Below are 16,003 nucleotides of genomic sequence, written 5' to 3' on the forward strand. Positions count from 1 at the left end.
GGAGCAGGGTTGGAAAAAAAGCCATAGGAGGCAAAGCAATGCATTAGCTTTGTTGTGCCTTCTGGGTGCTGGATGTGGGTGACTTATAGGGTGCCAAGGCTCACAGGTGCTTCTGCCTGCTCATGCTGACCTGGGAGGCTGCTGCTCCTGCCCTGTGCAGCTGCGATGTGCAGTGGGACTGCCTCAGTGGTGGCACTGGTGATACCACTGTGACACAGCATTCCCCATCAGGCTGCCACCTCCAGGAAAGCTGAGCCAGGCTGTGATCCCAGTGAGGCACTGGGCAGAGTCTGGGCATCCCCACTTGGGTTTCTCTGTTGCTGTCCCCCTGCCAGCTTGGAGGATGGTTATCCCATTGCTGCCCAAAAATAGCACCCTGAAGATGCTAATAGGGCTGAGTGTTGGCGTCCCCCTGCCTGCATCTGGCTGCTCCAGTGGAAGGACTTCAGCTCCAACCTCCAACAGTATGGTTTGGTGAGCTGGTGCTGGGGTTGGGTGATCCATGTGCCAAATTGAGCCACAGGGACACTGAGTGTTGATGGTGTGAGATGATGCGTGATCACACCATGGGGACAATCCTCCAGCATCCACCAGGCTGGGCAGCACAACCCATATTTGCATTCCCAGCTGATACTCCAATAGGAGCTCAGAGACACCCTGAATCATGCTGGATGCATCTCTCGATTGCCTGGCTACGCGTTCTACACCAGACAAGGACATTTTAAAGTCATCCATCACCTGCCCTGGGGGCTTCAGAGGAGGGGTTGCTCCCATGTCCCCTCTGAGTCCCTGCCTGTGCTCATTGCTGTGGGGTGAAGTAAGCATCTGCTTGTGTGCGGTGCACCAGACGGAAAGCTTGTCTGCATCTCAGCCCACCTGCCGCCTGCCCCGGTGCTTGACTCAGCGTGCTGTGAATATCGTGGTGACGGGCAGCCTGGAAATGCTGCTGGAGCCTGGAAGTGACGGCAGACATGACACGACCCTGAGCTGGTGGCTGTGGTTGGTGGCTGCGTGATCTCCGTGTGAGCTCCATGGTTTTGAGGAGGTCTGACTTAACCCCTGCAAGGAGGGGTTGTGCTCCAAAGGGCTTTGGACACCTCCTTTGGGCATTTGTCTGGGCTGGTTGGGGTGTTTTCCATGGAATCCCAGTCCACACAGCGTGGACAGGACTGGAGTGGCCATACGGAGGAGGGGATGACTCCAGGTCTCTCCCTTGAGTGGCTTTGCCTATATCCCACTGTGGGGTGACAGTGAGGACTGTGAGATGCTGAGTGTCTCCTTCCCCACCCTGATACAGGCTGTGAGTGGCTACTCCTTGACAACACCCCAGGAAGATAAAGAGGGCTTGTGAAGGATGCCCATGAAAGGGGAGTTAGACTGGCTGTTCTTTAGGGTTCCCTTCCAACCCAAACCATTCTGCAATGTGATACAACAGCCTGGCTCTGTCCTCTGCCCAGTGACACACACTGCTCCTGACAAGGACCTCACGGTGCCATACTTGCAATTACTGGTGGCCCAGGTGACAGAGTGTGACATTCACCTGCTGCTCATAGTCCTCCTGGGGCGCAAAGAGCCTACCTGGGCTCTCCAGAGAGACTCATGGGGATACGAGATGGGATGAGTCCAGAGGATGTCCAACTTTGAGGAGCCCTTTTTGCCCACACAACGTGGCCTGTTTGTTGATTCTGGGTCTTTGGCTCCAGGATTTGGTCCAACCATTGGAGGAATCTTCTGTCTTCCCCCACCGACACATCAGTTGTTGCCATTGGGAATGGCCCTGCCTGGGTTTTCCCCCATCCCACCCATTGTGTCCCTGATGCAGTTTCCCAACCCTAATTTCTTTTAGGGTTCATCCATGTTCGTCCCTTTGCGATGGGGTCCTGTCAACAAGCCCAGCAAGAAATGCGACCATGCTGCTTCTTTTCTGGGGGGAGTGGATTACAGTGGCACGAGAAGGACCTGATCCTGTAAAGAATAAAGGAAATTCTCAATATTTAGTCCTGTGTTTTACCCAGAGGATAGGTAAGGCATATCAGTGGAGCTGTGGGCTGGAAATATTGGCCAGAAACAATTTACAATAGTACCTTTTTTCCTATACAGAAGAGATAATTTCTCACTGGAAAATATGAATCCCTGTATTTCATCTAAACCCTGAAATACTTTGTTTTTCAGGCAAAATGCACCGATACTTAAATTATTACTAAAATTTTAATGTCCAACTCCCAGCTGCCTGCTGGGACAGCGCAGCCCACTCGATGCACTCAGTTTTCATGCTGAGGTGGAGCACTCTCCCCATTGGACATCTCCTTTTGTCCCCATCTCCCACCCCAGTGGGTTTCTCCTACTCCCCCCACCAACACAATAACTTCAGCACCCCACAAAGCATGAGTCCTTTTAGGACACTCTGCTCCATTCTTTTTGAAGAAGTGTCTTCTTTGGCCCTGTTTCCCCCTCCCCATCATTCATCCACAATTGAAGATGTTGGGGTGAGTGACCAAACCTTAAGGCTGGTCCCTTTGGGAGCCCTTTGACTTTGGGTTTGGGCAACCAGCCACGATGCCTTGGTGACCCACGTCAGGGAGCTCAGTGTTTCTGTACTTGAGTGTATTCAACGTATGGTGGCCTTGCTGGTGATGTGAGAATTAACAAGATGCCAATATACTACGGTAACGTGGCCCAGATAAGCCTGGGTGATAAGCCGTGTTGATTCATTTGCTCTTAACCTATGAGTCATCCTGTGAGTCAACAGAGAAAACAACATGGAAACGTCACCCAGCAGGTCCTAAAAACTCAGATTTTGTTCATATCAAGAACTGCGAGTGGAATAATTGCATTGATGTTCCTTTCCAGGGAAAAATGTTTAATTTGCAACTGCACTCACACAAACAGAAATAGAAATCAGAGTGCTCATTTCCTTACAGACTGGAGTTTTGGTATTGATCTTCTTTTTAATTCTTTTCTCTGAGCTTTTAAAATTGCTTTTCTTGACACACAATCAAAAGAAAATTCCTCTTTGCAAAGTGTTCTGGTTTAGATTAGACATCACAATCATTTCTGGGAGAAAAAAATGAAGGCTTCAAGCAGAGTTGGTGCACAAAATGGCCACCCATGAGCTGATGGGAAAGTCCACCACCACATGGGCCAGGCGTGAGCCAGCCATTAACAAAGCCAAGTGTTGGCTGAAGTCCCCCATGGAGGTACCACTCAGAGATACCAATGCCAGCTCTGGGCAGAGGTTTTGGGAGGTCTCATCCCACCTTCATTTAGATTGAGGAGGTCAAAGGCTGGACAAAGTGGTCCAGTGAGTCTTGGTGGCTCAAGGCATAGAGGAAATGGAGTTTTCCCCAATCCTATTGCCCAGGGAATGGAGGCTGGTGGAGAACGACGGGGGCAGGAGTGTTGTGCTGCAGATTGCAGACTCTGTAGCCAATGAGGGGAGTGGGGTGTTGGGGGATTGTGCTCACATTACTCGATCCCCCTGTGACTTGCAGGGCCGATGGCTGTGATGAGTTTTCTTCTCGCCTTACAGGAGCACGGCAGGCAGAAAATGGGAGGTCTCCTTCGTGCTCTCCCTGGGGGCTGGCAGTCACCCTCTGCTGTGTAGAAGACCTCAGGCAATGCCTTTGTGCAGCCACCAGTGCTCGCTGTCCCTGTTTCCATGCCCAGAAGATCATCTCCGTGGTTGGCCAAACCCAGCACCCAAGTAGCACCCAATGGGCCCAACAACCAACAGTGTTGTCCTGGCCACTTTTCTTCCCACCAGCTCCATTACCCACCCAGGGTTCTCCTCCCCATGGGACACATCTTCAAAGCTCTGTCGATCTTTTCTTGGACGTTACCCTCTCATTAAACACCAGCCTGGCCCCTGGGGTTTTGCTTTCCTCCATCCCCCTCCAGGGTGCCCCCAGCTTCACCCAGAAAACCTCTCCCATCAGATCATCTGGTCCTGTCAGAGCACAGAGCTCTGTGCTCCAGCTGTCCCTGAGTGCCCTCTTGACCCTGATGTTTGTGTCTGGAGGTGTTTCCTGGGACCACGTAGCTGTGAGCCTTTGGAGAAATGCCCAGAAGCTCCTCCATACAGCATCCATGGAGGGAAAGAGTTGGGGAGAGGAGAAAACACTCCGTTGACCTGAATTTGAAGAAGGCTAAGGAATTAGACCATAGGTTACAGAGGCATTTTTAGTAGCATACCATGCATGATATGGCAGCAAACGAAACAAGGACAGGCAGGGGGGTGAGTGGGTTTATATCCTATAGACTAACATGGCTTTGGGTTACTGTGGTCCTTTGGGATGAATTGGAATGTGAGGTTGGCAGAAAGGTGGCTGGATGTGACCAGACCCCATGGACACAGTTCTGCTTTGTATGTGCAAGGCAGAGTCAAGGCTGCAAGACACTGCAAGGCTGGACTTTGCTCAATGTTTTCCAGGAATGTGGGTCAGAAGGGCTGGGGAAAGCACAGAGCAGGTGTCCATGGGGCTGTGCTGAGGATCGTGACAGGGAAAACAGCCGTATCAAGGCCAAGGAGCTGTGGGGAGAATATGGAGAGAGGGGATCTGGGGCTGACTGTGGGACTGGGGAAGGGTCAGGTGCTCAGGTAGGAGCTAGGAGAGAACCTGGGTGCAAAGAAATGGGGAAGCTCATAAGCATCTTGCCTTGGTGACCCCACTTTGGTGAGGGGTTGGTCTGGATGATCTCAAGAGGTGCCTTCTAGCCTCAGCTCTTCTGGGTTTCTGGGACTGAGCTGGGGAGCAGAGTGCTTTAGGTTATGGCAGGGAATAAGGAAGGACCTGGGGGGCAAAAGGGTCAGGGGAGCAACATGGAGATCAGGAGATGGAGGGGTCTTATGTGGGACAAGGCATGAGGTGTGTGGGGTGAGCACAGAATTTGGGGCCGGCAGGTAACCACGGAGGTGGCAGTGGGGGGATGGGAAGCTCACAGTGGTGTTGGTGTGGGAACAGGAGTTGTGTCCCCAAAGAAAGGTGACCTGGCCCTGGCCTGCGCAGTCCCGTGCAGGCATGGGGGGAGTGGGGGGGCAGGACCATGTGTTGCAGCCCCATAGGAGGGGGTAGGGGCGTGCTGCTGAATGTGCAGGTCCCGGGTGGCTATTCCTGGAGGCCCCCGCCTGCGCAGGCAGATTGGTTTGCAGGGAGGTGACAAGTGCCAGACCAAGCCTATAAAAATCTCCAGCCCCTGCCCTGGCTCAGTGACCCGATTCCCCCCTCCCAGCACAGCCGTCCTGCAGCACAGCCCGTTCCTTCAGAGTGGAGATATCGGATCCGGAGTGGAGATTCCTGATCCAGATCAGGGACCCCAGCTTCAGAGCTAAGATCCCAAGTCTGGAGGACAGACCTTTGGTTTGGAGCGGAGACCCCCACCGAGAGCAGAGATCCCGGAGCGGAGACCCCAAAACAGCCCCTCGGCTTTGCAGCAATGACCGGCAAAACGGCTCCAGCTGCTGCAAAGAAAGCACCAGCCTCAAAGAAAGCACCGGCACCAGCCTCTAAGAAAGCACCGGAACCAGCCCCAAAGGAAGAGCCGGCACACACCCCAAAGGAAGAGCCAGCACCGACCCCAAAGGAAGAGCCGGCACCGACCCCAAAGGAAGAGCATGCCCCAGCCCCCGCTGCTGAAACACCCCCAGCCCCCGAGCATCCCCCTGGTGCGGAGCATCCTGCGGCCCCTGCAGCTGAGCACGCTCCGGCCCATGAGGCTGAAGCTACTCCAGCCCATGAGGAAGGATCCCCCCCCGCTGCCCCAGCTGAAGCTCCAGCCCCAGAGCCTGAGCCTGAGAAACCCAAAGAAGGTGAGGAGGGGACTGGAGAGTGAAGTGGGGAGGGGAACGTGCGAGGATGAGACAGGGACACGTACTGGTGAAAAGTTGGGACATGAGATCAGCAGTGATATTTTGGGAGGGGGGCAGGGCTGGGGGAATAGGGGTGGTTGGGCTGATTGCTCCCCAAGAGCCCACAGCCTGCCCTCACTCTGTGGCTTTGTTGCAGAGCCGCCCAGTATCCCCTTGTCCTTGGCTGTGGAAGAAGTGACTGAAAACTCTGTTACGCTGACCTGGAAAGCACCGGAGCAGACGGGCAAATCGAGCCTGGATGGATACGTGGTGGAGATCTGCAAGGATGGAAGTAGGCTTGGGCTTTCCTGCCTCATAAGCATGGAGAGTGGGCATGGTGCTGCAGAGGTGTGGGATGGAGCTGGGTGGAACTTGGCAGCACCTTTCTGTGCACCCCATTTTCCTTTCTTTGCCCCAAATACTTTGATTTAAATGGCATATATATTTTTTTACCTTTAAAGGAGAGGGTCATCCCGTTGGCTTCAGGTATTGGTGGTCTCTTTAGCAATGGGCTGGACTGCAGGGGTTTAACATCACTTCTGTATCCAGCTAGAGGGTGGAGGAGGGAGCAGCATGCCCATGGGGGATGGTCTCTTGTGACCATCAGCTCTACATGAACCTTGGATTGGGACGGGCATACAAGACCATGGGAGGAGAAAGACATAATTCTCCCACGTCTGCTTAAAGGAATGGGGATAAGATGGGAGGATGAGAGAGGAAAGTGTTCTGCGGGGTGGTGTGAGAGGCTGACGTGTATCAGCAGGCAAGCCCAGCCCCAGGAACACGGGGCTCAAAGAGCCTGGAAGGAGGATGGATGCAGAGGATGGAGATGGGTTGGTGGGTGGCAGCAATTAGCTGCGGTTCTCCGGTTGCATGGCTTGTTGGTGGAATGAAGTAGGTGGGTGAGATGTGTTTTGGGCACTCTTGTGAAGCCCTGGTTGGCCTTGGGGTGAGAGTGAACGAGGTGTGTGTGGGGGCAGCAAGGGGAGGCTGGGGCCGCTGGGCTGGGTGCTGGGTGAGGCTGGAGCAGTTTGGGAGACCCATGTGGTCCATGGGAACTTGACCTGTGGCCTTCGGCTGTTCAGCTTGTGGCAGGCATGATCAACACAAGCAAAACTATAAGCTTGGCCACGGGAGGCTTTCCATTGGGCTGGGGGCTGGGGAGGTAACTGGCTTGACAAGGACATGTGAGGAGGTCCTTGCATGGGAGAAGGAAAGATGCAGGCGTTCCTGAAGGGAGCTGGCTAACAGCCACCAAAGGTCACGGTTTTGGATGCTCTCCTAGCTTGCTTTGGCCTTGGCTGAGTGGCAGAAGAGCTGCAGTCACTCAGTGATGGCTCTGAGACTGCTGCATTTGGGCAGCTACAAGAACCTGGGTGGCCAAAATATGGTCAGAGTGAAGTGAAGGTAGAGTAATGCCAGTGGCAGGTGATGGACTCAATGTGGAGGATGTGCTGGGGAGCACAGTAAGCCACAGCAAAGGATCCTCAGGATTCAAGAGAAGATAGGCTGGCAGGGTGGTCAGAGGATCTTAACTACTTCCAGAAATGCACCTGGAATGTCAGCAGAGTTGTTCGTTGGCTGGATGCCTTGCAAATTGCCTCCTGCACAACAGTTGACCACCTGCCAGTTGGTAACCCACACTCCTTGGCAGGGTGGGGAGGCCAGGTGCCCCCAATCTGATGACACGAATCTTTCTGCTTGTGCCTTTCCAAGGAAGCAGTTTGTTGCTTCTCTGTTTCACCTCTTGGGGTTTGATCGCGCTGTCTGGGGGCCGTGCATCCATCTGGCCATGCTGCATCTGTAGGGCTTTGCTGGGTTTGTTCCAGGTTCGGACTGGACAGCTGTGAACAAGGAGCCTTTTCTCTCCACCCGCTACAAGATCCAGGACCTTGGCTCTGGTGAGAAGGTCCACGTGCGGGTGAAGGCCATCAGTGCCAGTGGCACCAGCGTCCCAGCTACCTTGGAGCAGCCAATCCTCATCAGGGAGATCACTGGTAAGAATTCGTGCCATGCAGTGTCCTCGTGTGCCTTGTCAACAAGCAAAGAAATTACAGCTCGTCCCTACAGCCCAGTCATCCTCTGCCCTCTCACTGCTGCAATCCAGCCTCTGACTGAGGTGTTATCCTCCAAAACAGGGCCCAGTTCCCCTGGAGTGGGATGGGAATGGGGCAGCTTCCTGACCTGATCTTGTAGGTGGGAGTGAACCGCACCCAAAACACAGAGCCCCGTTTTCCCATTTCATTGCAATGGCTGTGAAATGGCCTTGCATCTCCTCTCCTTGCATCTCTGCTGTGCCACCACCCCCCTGTTGGGCAGCATGGCCGGAGGCAGCTTTGTTTATTTAGCTGAGGAAAGTCGAGAGCTGGTTGTGTGGACATTGGGAACTCTAATCACGCTGGACGCGCTAATGAATGGCTTGCTCCCATGCTTAGCAAGACTTGCATTCCTACTGGGGTGCAGCAAATGTGCTGAGGTTGATGGATGATTGCAAGGCTGGTTTTCATTTAGCTGACAGGAAATATACTTATTTATCCTTTCTGGGGAATCATGAATGCACAAATTTTCCCGTGACTCAAATAACAGAGATTTTTTCATCACCTTAAAAGTAGTATTAATAGTAACATGAGCTATGGCAGAAACTGCCAGCTTTTTGTAGGAAAGGACTTGGAGAAGGCTAACAGCATTTGGAAAGGGTCCTGCAGGGCTGTGCTTATTGGTGCTGTGTCCAGAGCCCAGCTCTGCCTGAATCCTCTGGGGACTGAAGCAGAGATATCACAGAAGTGTCTGCCAGCAGTGCCATGTTCACCTCCAGATCCCATTTTCCTTGCAGAATTGGGGAAACTGAGGCACAGGGACAGGGACGAGATGCCAGGCGCACAGCTCAGGTTTCCCATTGCAGTCCCATGCTGCACCAAGCTGCCTGTCCTGCTGTCATCACTGCAAGCTTTTTCCCAACCACGTGTGCCAGCTGAGAGTAAAACTGAGAGTAAAAAAAAAATGGGAGATCCATGCGCAACTTGCTCTGTTCCTTTTTTTTCTTTCTTTTGCTGTCTGAAACTCTTTATTGGCACATGGCACTTGCCAACTTTTGCATGTCATCTGAACCACAGCCTGCCACGTGCTTTGGCTGTGCTGAGAAACAAATGACCCCTCCTGAGTCCACCCCAGTGGTGCTGGTGCACATTGGGTGCCTGAATCGGTTCATCCCCATCCTGTCTGTCACATTCTGGCCTTCCCATTTTATCCAGGATTGCATCTTGCACCTCTCCTTGGTACATTTGCAGCGTCAGATGGGATTTTAAATAGCAGCAGTACTTGTGGCAGGGATTTTAAGAACAGGTGGGATGAGTGGGTTTGGAAGGCAGAGAGAGAGGTGGGGAGAAACCAGCCAAAGATTCAGCATCTTGCAGGGAATTAGGGCAAGGCAATGCCTTCCCAGCCACGTACACACTCCACCTGGGCCACTGTCCCAACCAGCCCCGTGTGGCTGAGCTGAGGAAGACACCCATGAATTAATGTTCCTCCACGGAAATCCAGTTTCTCTGCCCTGCTGAGATGAATGAGCCCACGCAGAGCACCAGCACGTGGATTCCTGCAGCCAACAGCTGTGTGCACAAAGCAAAGACCTCCCCAGCTGTCAGCGGGGCCATCTGGGACCGTCGGGCATCTCCCAGCCCTCTCTGCTCACAGCTGTTGAGGCTTCGCCTGCTCCTGATTTAATTCTGGCTGTCGCCCTCCACGAGCCCCCTCCCCAGAGCTGAGCTCCAGCACGTTTAATCCAGGCAGAGACACACAGCTCTTTTATGAGGGGCTCACGTCAACCCAATGCCTCCCCAGAAGGATTGCTGGCTCCGTGCTGGTTGGGTTACACGGCTGCTATTTTCACCCTGGGAAGGAGGCACGCACTCCATCGGCATTCTCCAGTGGTTTTTTTGCTTATCTTTGTTATGTTCCCTTGGGGACATCAGCCTCCATTTTCTAGCCTGGGCTTTTGTAGCTCTGCTGTAAGAAACTGTGCACCATCTCGTCCTCTTGACAGCCCTGAGCCCACAGAGAAGGAAGAGGTCTGCCAAACCTTGCCTTTGCTGGAAGTTGGGTTGTGTGTTCCTAGAAATTCTGCTGAGCTGGGACATAAATGGTTCCCAACCAGGAGATGCTGCCCATGGCTTTGCTGCCATGTGGGCTCTGCTGGTTAACCCACACTGGTTGCCATGGGCAGGCTATAAGGATGAATGATTCATCATGGTGGTGCCATTGGGTTGCAATGGACAAGGAAGTCATTTTGGAGTGCTGGCAACGGGAAGCATGGTCCAGGAGATCACAGAATGGTAGAATCATTAAGAAAAGACCACTAAGATCATCTAGTCCAACCATCAACCCATCACCACCATGCCCACTAACACCATGAGATGAGAGGGAAGAGTTGCTTCTGGGGAGGACATCCTGATGGCCAAGGGCAGGATGCCTGGGATGGGTTCGTCTGTGTTTGACCACATCTATGAGATGTGATCAGGCTGTGAGCTGTGATTTCCTGGCCCCACTGCTTCACTTTCTGGTTCCCAGATCTCCCAAGGATCCGCTTACCTCGTCAGCTGCGGCAGGTGTATGTCAGGCATGTTGGGGAGGCCGTGAACCTGCTGATCCCTTTCCAGGTATGTGGGGGTTTAAGCCCTTGGATTTGCTCACCCAGGGTTGGTTTCCCCAGTGACCTGCTGTGGATTAAACCAGCCCCTGAAACACCTCAGCCAAGCAGGGAGAAGCAAGAGGCAGAAAGCTGTCCCTGCAGTGAGGGACTTCTCCATCCCATGTCTTGTAGGCAACTGGGAGCCTGTGCTGGCCATGCTCCAGAGGTGAATCAGCCATGGATGCCAAACTCAAACATTTAGCTCAGCAACATGAGCACAGCTCTGTCTGCAAATCTCTTGATAGGCAAATGAATTTGCTCAGTGGGGACTTTGGGGACCAGCATCATCTATGGATGATGGTGATGAGGATTTGCTATAGTTTCTTCCCTGGGCCCTGCTGGATGGGGGAGTCCCTGCTCATTGCAGGGGAGATGGACCCTTCATCTATGGTCATCTATGACCTTTAGGGTCCCTTCCAACTCAAATGATTCTGTGGTGCATATCCAGGCCACGGCTGTGCCTGGATGAAGCGGAGTGGCTCTGCTCACCCTGCTGGGACCACGTCCTTCAGTTGCTCTAACCTACCTGCATGGGTTCCTCCAGGGAAAGCCGCAGCCCCAGGTGACCTGGACCAAGGACAACCAACCCCTGGACACCAGCCGGGTCAACATCCGCAACACAGAAAAGGACACAATCTTCTTCATCCGCACGGCGCAGCGCAGCGACTCGGGCAAATACCAGCTTGCAGTCAGGATAAATGGAGCAGAGGACAAAGCCATCCTGGACATCCAAATAATTGGTACGGCTGCAGATGGGGACCTGTGGGGTTGTGCTGCGAGAGGTGAATCTAGGGCTCGTTTCTGCTCTTTGGTTGGGGGTAGCTCCTAATCTGGGTGGTGTGGGACAGGGACAGCAGCAAAGTAAGGGCAAGGCTCTGGGGTCCTTCTTCCATTACAAGAGGAAACCACTGTGGGGGTTGCAGGATGTCTACCAGCCCATGCCCATAGCAGATCCTCACGTCTCATGTGCTGCAACAGGATAAAAATACATTAAAAATGAAGTGAAGAGGATGGACAGAGCTTAGTATCTGGGGGGAGCAAATGAGGACGCAGCCATGTGAGTGTTTGTAATTGCAGAGCGGCCTGGGCCCCCCCAGAATCTGAAACTGGTGGATGTGTGGGGCTTTAATGTGGCCCTGGAGTGGAGTCCCCCAGCAGATAATGGAAACTCCGAGATAAAGGGCTACACAGTGCAGAAGTCAGACAAGAAGAGTGGGGTGAGTCCAACCTCTCCTGTGCCTCACATACCCCAGTGCTGGGGTTGCACCCATGGGTTTCTCTTCCTTTAGGCAGCCTCCAACCGCTCTTTTTTTTTTTTTTTTTTCCCTCCCCCATCAGAAATGGTTCACAGTGCTGGAGCGCTGCACCCGCACCAGCTGCACCATCTCCGACCTCATCATAGGCAACACGTACTCCTTCCGCGTGTTCTCAGAGAATGCCTGCGGGATGAGCGAGACAGCAGCCATTGCTTCTGGGGTGGCTCACATCAAGAAAACAAGTGGGGACGGGGACGTGGTTTGGGGTGATGGGGTGGGAGGGAGGGATACTGTCCCCAACAGGGCTTCCTTGGTGTTGGGTCAGTGGTGATGCCTCCAGGCTGGTCACCAGGATGAGCCCTGCAGGGTGAGGCTCTCAGTCCTTGGGATGGGTGAAGTGGAAGGTTCTGAGGTGCCTGACCTTGGTCTGACCTTCTGCACAGAGCGAGACAAGCATCATCTTGTTGGCTCACAGACAGGAGTCTGCATCAGCCCCAGGGACTGGGCATGGTTGGATGAGTTGAGATTTATAGACAGGGCTGGTGTGAGTTGAAGGCCAAGCGCTCAGGTCACTCTAGATGCTGTCTAGCTCATGTGAGAGAGCAGAAGTATTTTGGGAGGCTTCGGGCTGGGTTCACACGGCCAGGTGGTGGTCAACCAAGGATCCCAAACTCTGCCTCACCTTAATTTCATTAATTTCCTAGAAACTGTTTACCAGCCACAGAAGATCCCTGAACGGGACATGATGGAGCCCCCCAAATTCACCCAACCCCTGACAGACCGAGCCACCACCCGGGGCTACAGCACTCACCTCTTCTGCTCCGTCCGGGGCTTCCCCCAGGTCAGTGCTCCTCCAAGGGCAGCATCACCTCTGTGTGCAGGCAGCCACCAGCTGGGCTCTGGAAGTCTTGGGAGATGGTTGACCATGTTGGGTTAGGGCTGAATGGAGATAGGGTCTGCAGCTGCCCTCTGAGTCAAACCAGGGCAGGTCAGGGTGTTTCTGCACAGGGATGGGAGGTTGGTCTCAATTCAAGCCAAGTCCTGTTTCCTTCTACACTGAGAGAGGAGCTGTGGGTGGTGGTTAGAGCTCCAGAGTGGGTGTTTTAACTCTACAAATGGCTTCTGACAATGGATCCCATCACGGCCACTGGCACTGGGAAGGACCAAGGCAAAGCAGAAAGAGGTGGCTATATTTTGGGGACAGTTAGATTTTTCATGTCTCTCCCTGCTTTAAAAATAAATCAATAAATGAAACCCTTCTGCCCTCTAGCCCAAAATCATCTGGATGAAAAATAAGATGGAGATACGGGAAGATCCAAAATACATAGCAATGATTGAGCAGGGTGTCTGCTCCCTGGAAATCCGCAAGCCCAGCCCCTTCGATGCTGGCGTCTACACCTGCAAAGCTGTGAACCCTTTGGGGGAAGCCTCAGTAGACTGCAAACTTGATGTGAAAAGTAAGTTTGACTGAGGAGAGAGAGGAGCAGATCTCCCTGCCTGCCTTCCCTGCTGTCACACAGTTTGTGCCTTTTTTCTGTTGGATTTTGGTGGAGGAGGAGCTGAAGGGCATTGGGTCGCCCTCTGGAGCTTTGTTTTGGGCTTCTTGGGTTTACAGTCTTGCAGCATCCTTTGCTTTTCATTCATGGCCAAAAAGTGAGCAGGAAACCAGAGTTTGTAGATGCAAAGGAGCAGAGGTGCTGGTAGAGGCTATAACAGCCACTTGCTCCTCACTGCATCCACCATCACTTGTGTCCTAAATCACCCCCAAGCCACGCGTGCCAAAACTGCTTCACTTGCACCTGGGGTGCTATGATTTACGTCTCAGGATCCTGCCCAGGCTTTCCAGCTCCCATTTCCCTGCCTCAGCAGAGAGCCCAACCCTTGATGACAAACTTGTCCTTGTGCACCTGACCATTGCCCAGGCTGGAACATGGGGTCATGGGGTCAAACTGCCTGGGAGAAGGCAGCGCATGTGTCAGCTCTTGGAGAGTGAGTGCACAGGGATGCTGTGCATAGGTGTGAGCACACTGAGAGGGTTTGTCATGCCCTGGTGCATAATTTAGATGTCACAGGGGAGTGAGGTGAGGGGATTTCAGGGGCTTTACATCTCCCATACTTTTCTACAGTGCCCAAGTGATGACGGGTTGGAGGCTGAGACGAAGAGTGAGGTAGGTTGGGGCTGGGGCTGAGGGAGGGGAGGAGAGTGGATCCTTTGGGGATGGAGCACATTGGATATCCTGGACTGCCCCTTATCAGCTGCTGATGAAGCCCTGCTTGGGGACTGCCTCCTCCCAGGGCTGGAGATGTGCTGGTGGGAGAGATGAGAGAAACCTGCCCCTTTGCTGGGAAGAAGAAAGGCTGTAAATGGGCCAAGAGAAAAGAGGACATGAATGGGAGACACATGAACAACAGTCAGGGCTTGGAGACATGGGGCTGAGTAAACATAGGGGGCTGGGGGCAGGTATAAAGGTGTGCAAGACAGAGGAGCAGAGCTGAAGGGCTGCAGCTGAACCTCGTGGGGCAGATGAGGGTGGAGGAACTTGTCTGCAAGTCATTCCTTGGATCCACAGCTGGAATTTGGTTTCCCATCTCACCTTTGATCAGCAGCTGGCAGGACTCAGATCCTGTTCCTTCACCCAGGTGGATGCAGCAGCAGCACAGCATGTGGTGATGCTCCCAGCCACAACCTCCACTGCCTGCAGGCCTGTCCCCTCCCCAGCAGTGCCCCTGGGTCCTGCGTGTTGTCCTGGCCATGGCATGGCCCTCTCTAGGTGTGTTTTTATCTGTGACAATAAAATAAGCCCATCTGAGCTTTGGTCCTTAACAGTCACTGTGTCCTGCAGTGGGGGTGTTGGGGTAGAGGAGAGGGAGCTGTAGGGTCTCACAGCATCCCACACACCCATGGGTGGAGGAGACAGCTTTTGAGAAAGTACCAGCTTTGTAAAAGATGGCTAAAGCAGAACCAAACTATCAAGGATGAGGAGGAAGGGTTACCTGCTGCAGCTGGCAAATGAAAAAGAGAAATAGCAACATCACAACACAGTCACGTTGACATACTTTCATCCAAGTGCGAGTTCTTCATGCTCACCAGGGCTACCATAATTCAGCAATACACCATTACCCTCTCACCCAAACACAGACAGGCTGTGCCCATGCATTATATAGAGGAGGCATCAGCCCATTAGCTACACGTCGTTCATGTGCAGGAAGGCAGCCTCATTACTTCCATCTGTGAGACAGCTCAGGTCAGATGTTGGTAATTAACAGAGAGCCCAGACAGATCCATCAGGGTGAGCGAATGAGCTGCTAAGCAGAGGTCAGCAGCACAGAGCACTTTGCCATCAGCACAGCCTGCTGGGGTTGATGGAACAGGTACATGGGGCAAGGGGGAGGCATGGGGTCAGACCCACAGACTGACATCCTGGTGAGCCATGGCACTGCAAAGCTATGGCTAAAGCAGCTAGCCCTGCTGCATCAGCCCCCAGCGGGGACACTCCTCTGTTCCCATCTGCCTCAGGTCCCCCAGTGCCCAGACTGAAGCTTGGGGGTTCATCATGGCACTGCTCACACCTGACAACGCTTTCCACCATCAGAGGGCATCGTCGGATTAATTTTTATCCCAGCCAAGGGTCAGGCTGGCTCATGGAGGTGGCTGGGGCTAGTGATGCCACTGGGGTGCAGGTTGTGGTCCAGCTGGCTGGGCAGTGGGCCAAGCAGTCCCACTGGGCATTGGGCACTGTTGCTGACGTTCTGCCCTCTCGCAGTGTCATCATCTCAGCATGTGGCATTGAGAGGTGAAAGACAGGTGCTGGGAGTGGGCTGTTAGCAGAGGGATGTGCAGCCCTGTTGACGAGAAGAGGCATCACTGACGTGGAGCAGTGCTGCACACTGTGCCCCTTTTCTGACTGTTAATGAAGCCCTGCAGAGCAAGGAGTGTATTTGTAACCCCCCAGGGAACCAGGGAAGGTAACAGCATCCACTCATAGTGAGCCCTCCTGGGAAAGGTCCAGAGGGCACACAAGTGGAAAAATCTGCTAGACATATTTTTTACTGAAAGCAATCATCCAAGTGCCTTTTAATTTATGAACATCCCAGTTGTTAGCTTTCTGGGCACCTTAGCAGGGATCAGGCAAAGGCATCATTTCCAGGAAAGCAACCTCTTGCAGAAATATGACACAAGTGGGAATCTGACCTGTATGCAGTAAACAGCAGCCC

The 16,003-nt window shown here is 53.4% G+C and overlaps 1 protein-coding gene across 4 annotated transcripts; it reads left to right on the plus strand.

Annotated features, from left to right (window-relative positions):
* Positions 1-5,195: 5,195 nt before the first annotated feature.
* MYBPH (myosin binding protein H) lies at positions 5,196-14,598 on the plus strand. Of its 4 annotated transcripts, none has more exons than XM_090124587.1 (11): positions 5,196-5,806; positions 6,003-6,137; positions 7,675-7,842; positions 10,412-10,500; positions 11,077-11,272; positions 11,610-11,749; positions 11,871-12,030; positions 12,493-12,629; positions 13,059-13,245; positions 13,915-13,956; positions 14,359-14,598. In XM_090124587.1, the coding sequence occupies exons 1-10, from the start codon at positions 5,434-5,436 to the stop codon at positions 13,923-13,925; spliced, it is 1,596 nt and encodes a 531-aa protein (XP_089980713.1). In that variant the 5' UTR covers positions 5,196-5,433; the 3' UTR covers positions 13,926-13,956; positions 14,359-14,598. The 4 variants fall into 4 exon arrangements, with proteins under 4 accessions (XP_089980713.1, XP_089980716.1, XP_089980714.1 ...); XM_090124590.1 differs by having other exon boundaries at positions 14,396-14,598; XM_090124588.1 differs by having other exon boundaries at positions 5,197-5,806; positions 14,393-14,598.
* Positions 14,599-16,003: the final 1,405 nt, after the last annotated feature.

The sequence above is a fragment of the Phasianus colchicus genome, chromosome 25 (genome assembly GCF_987193195.1).
Source record: "Phasianus colchicus chromosome 25, bPhaCol1.hap1.1, whole genome shotgun sequence".
NCBI lineage: Eukaryota > Metazoa > Chordata > Aves > Galliformes > Phasianidae > Phasianus > Phasianus colchicus.

What these genes read in the sequence shown, in the direction of transcription:
- MYBPH (XM_090124587.1), top strand. Translation starts at nt 5,434, where the DNA reads ATGACCGGCAAAACGGCTCCAGCTGCTGCAAAGAAAGCACCAGCCTCA. An exon ending in CCTCATCAGGGAGATCACTG is followed by an intron (nt 7,843 to 10,411) that starts GTAAGAATTCGT and finishes TCTGGTTCCCAG; the next exon opens with ATCTCCCAAGGATCCGCTTA. An exon ending in ACCTGCTGATCCCTTTCCAG is followed by an intron (nt 10,501 to 11,076) that starts GTATGTGGGGGT and finishes GGGTTCCTCCAG; the next exon opens with GGAAAGCCGCAGCCCCAGGT.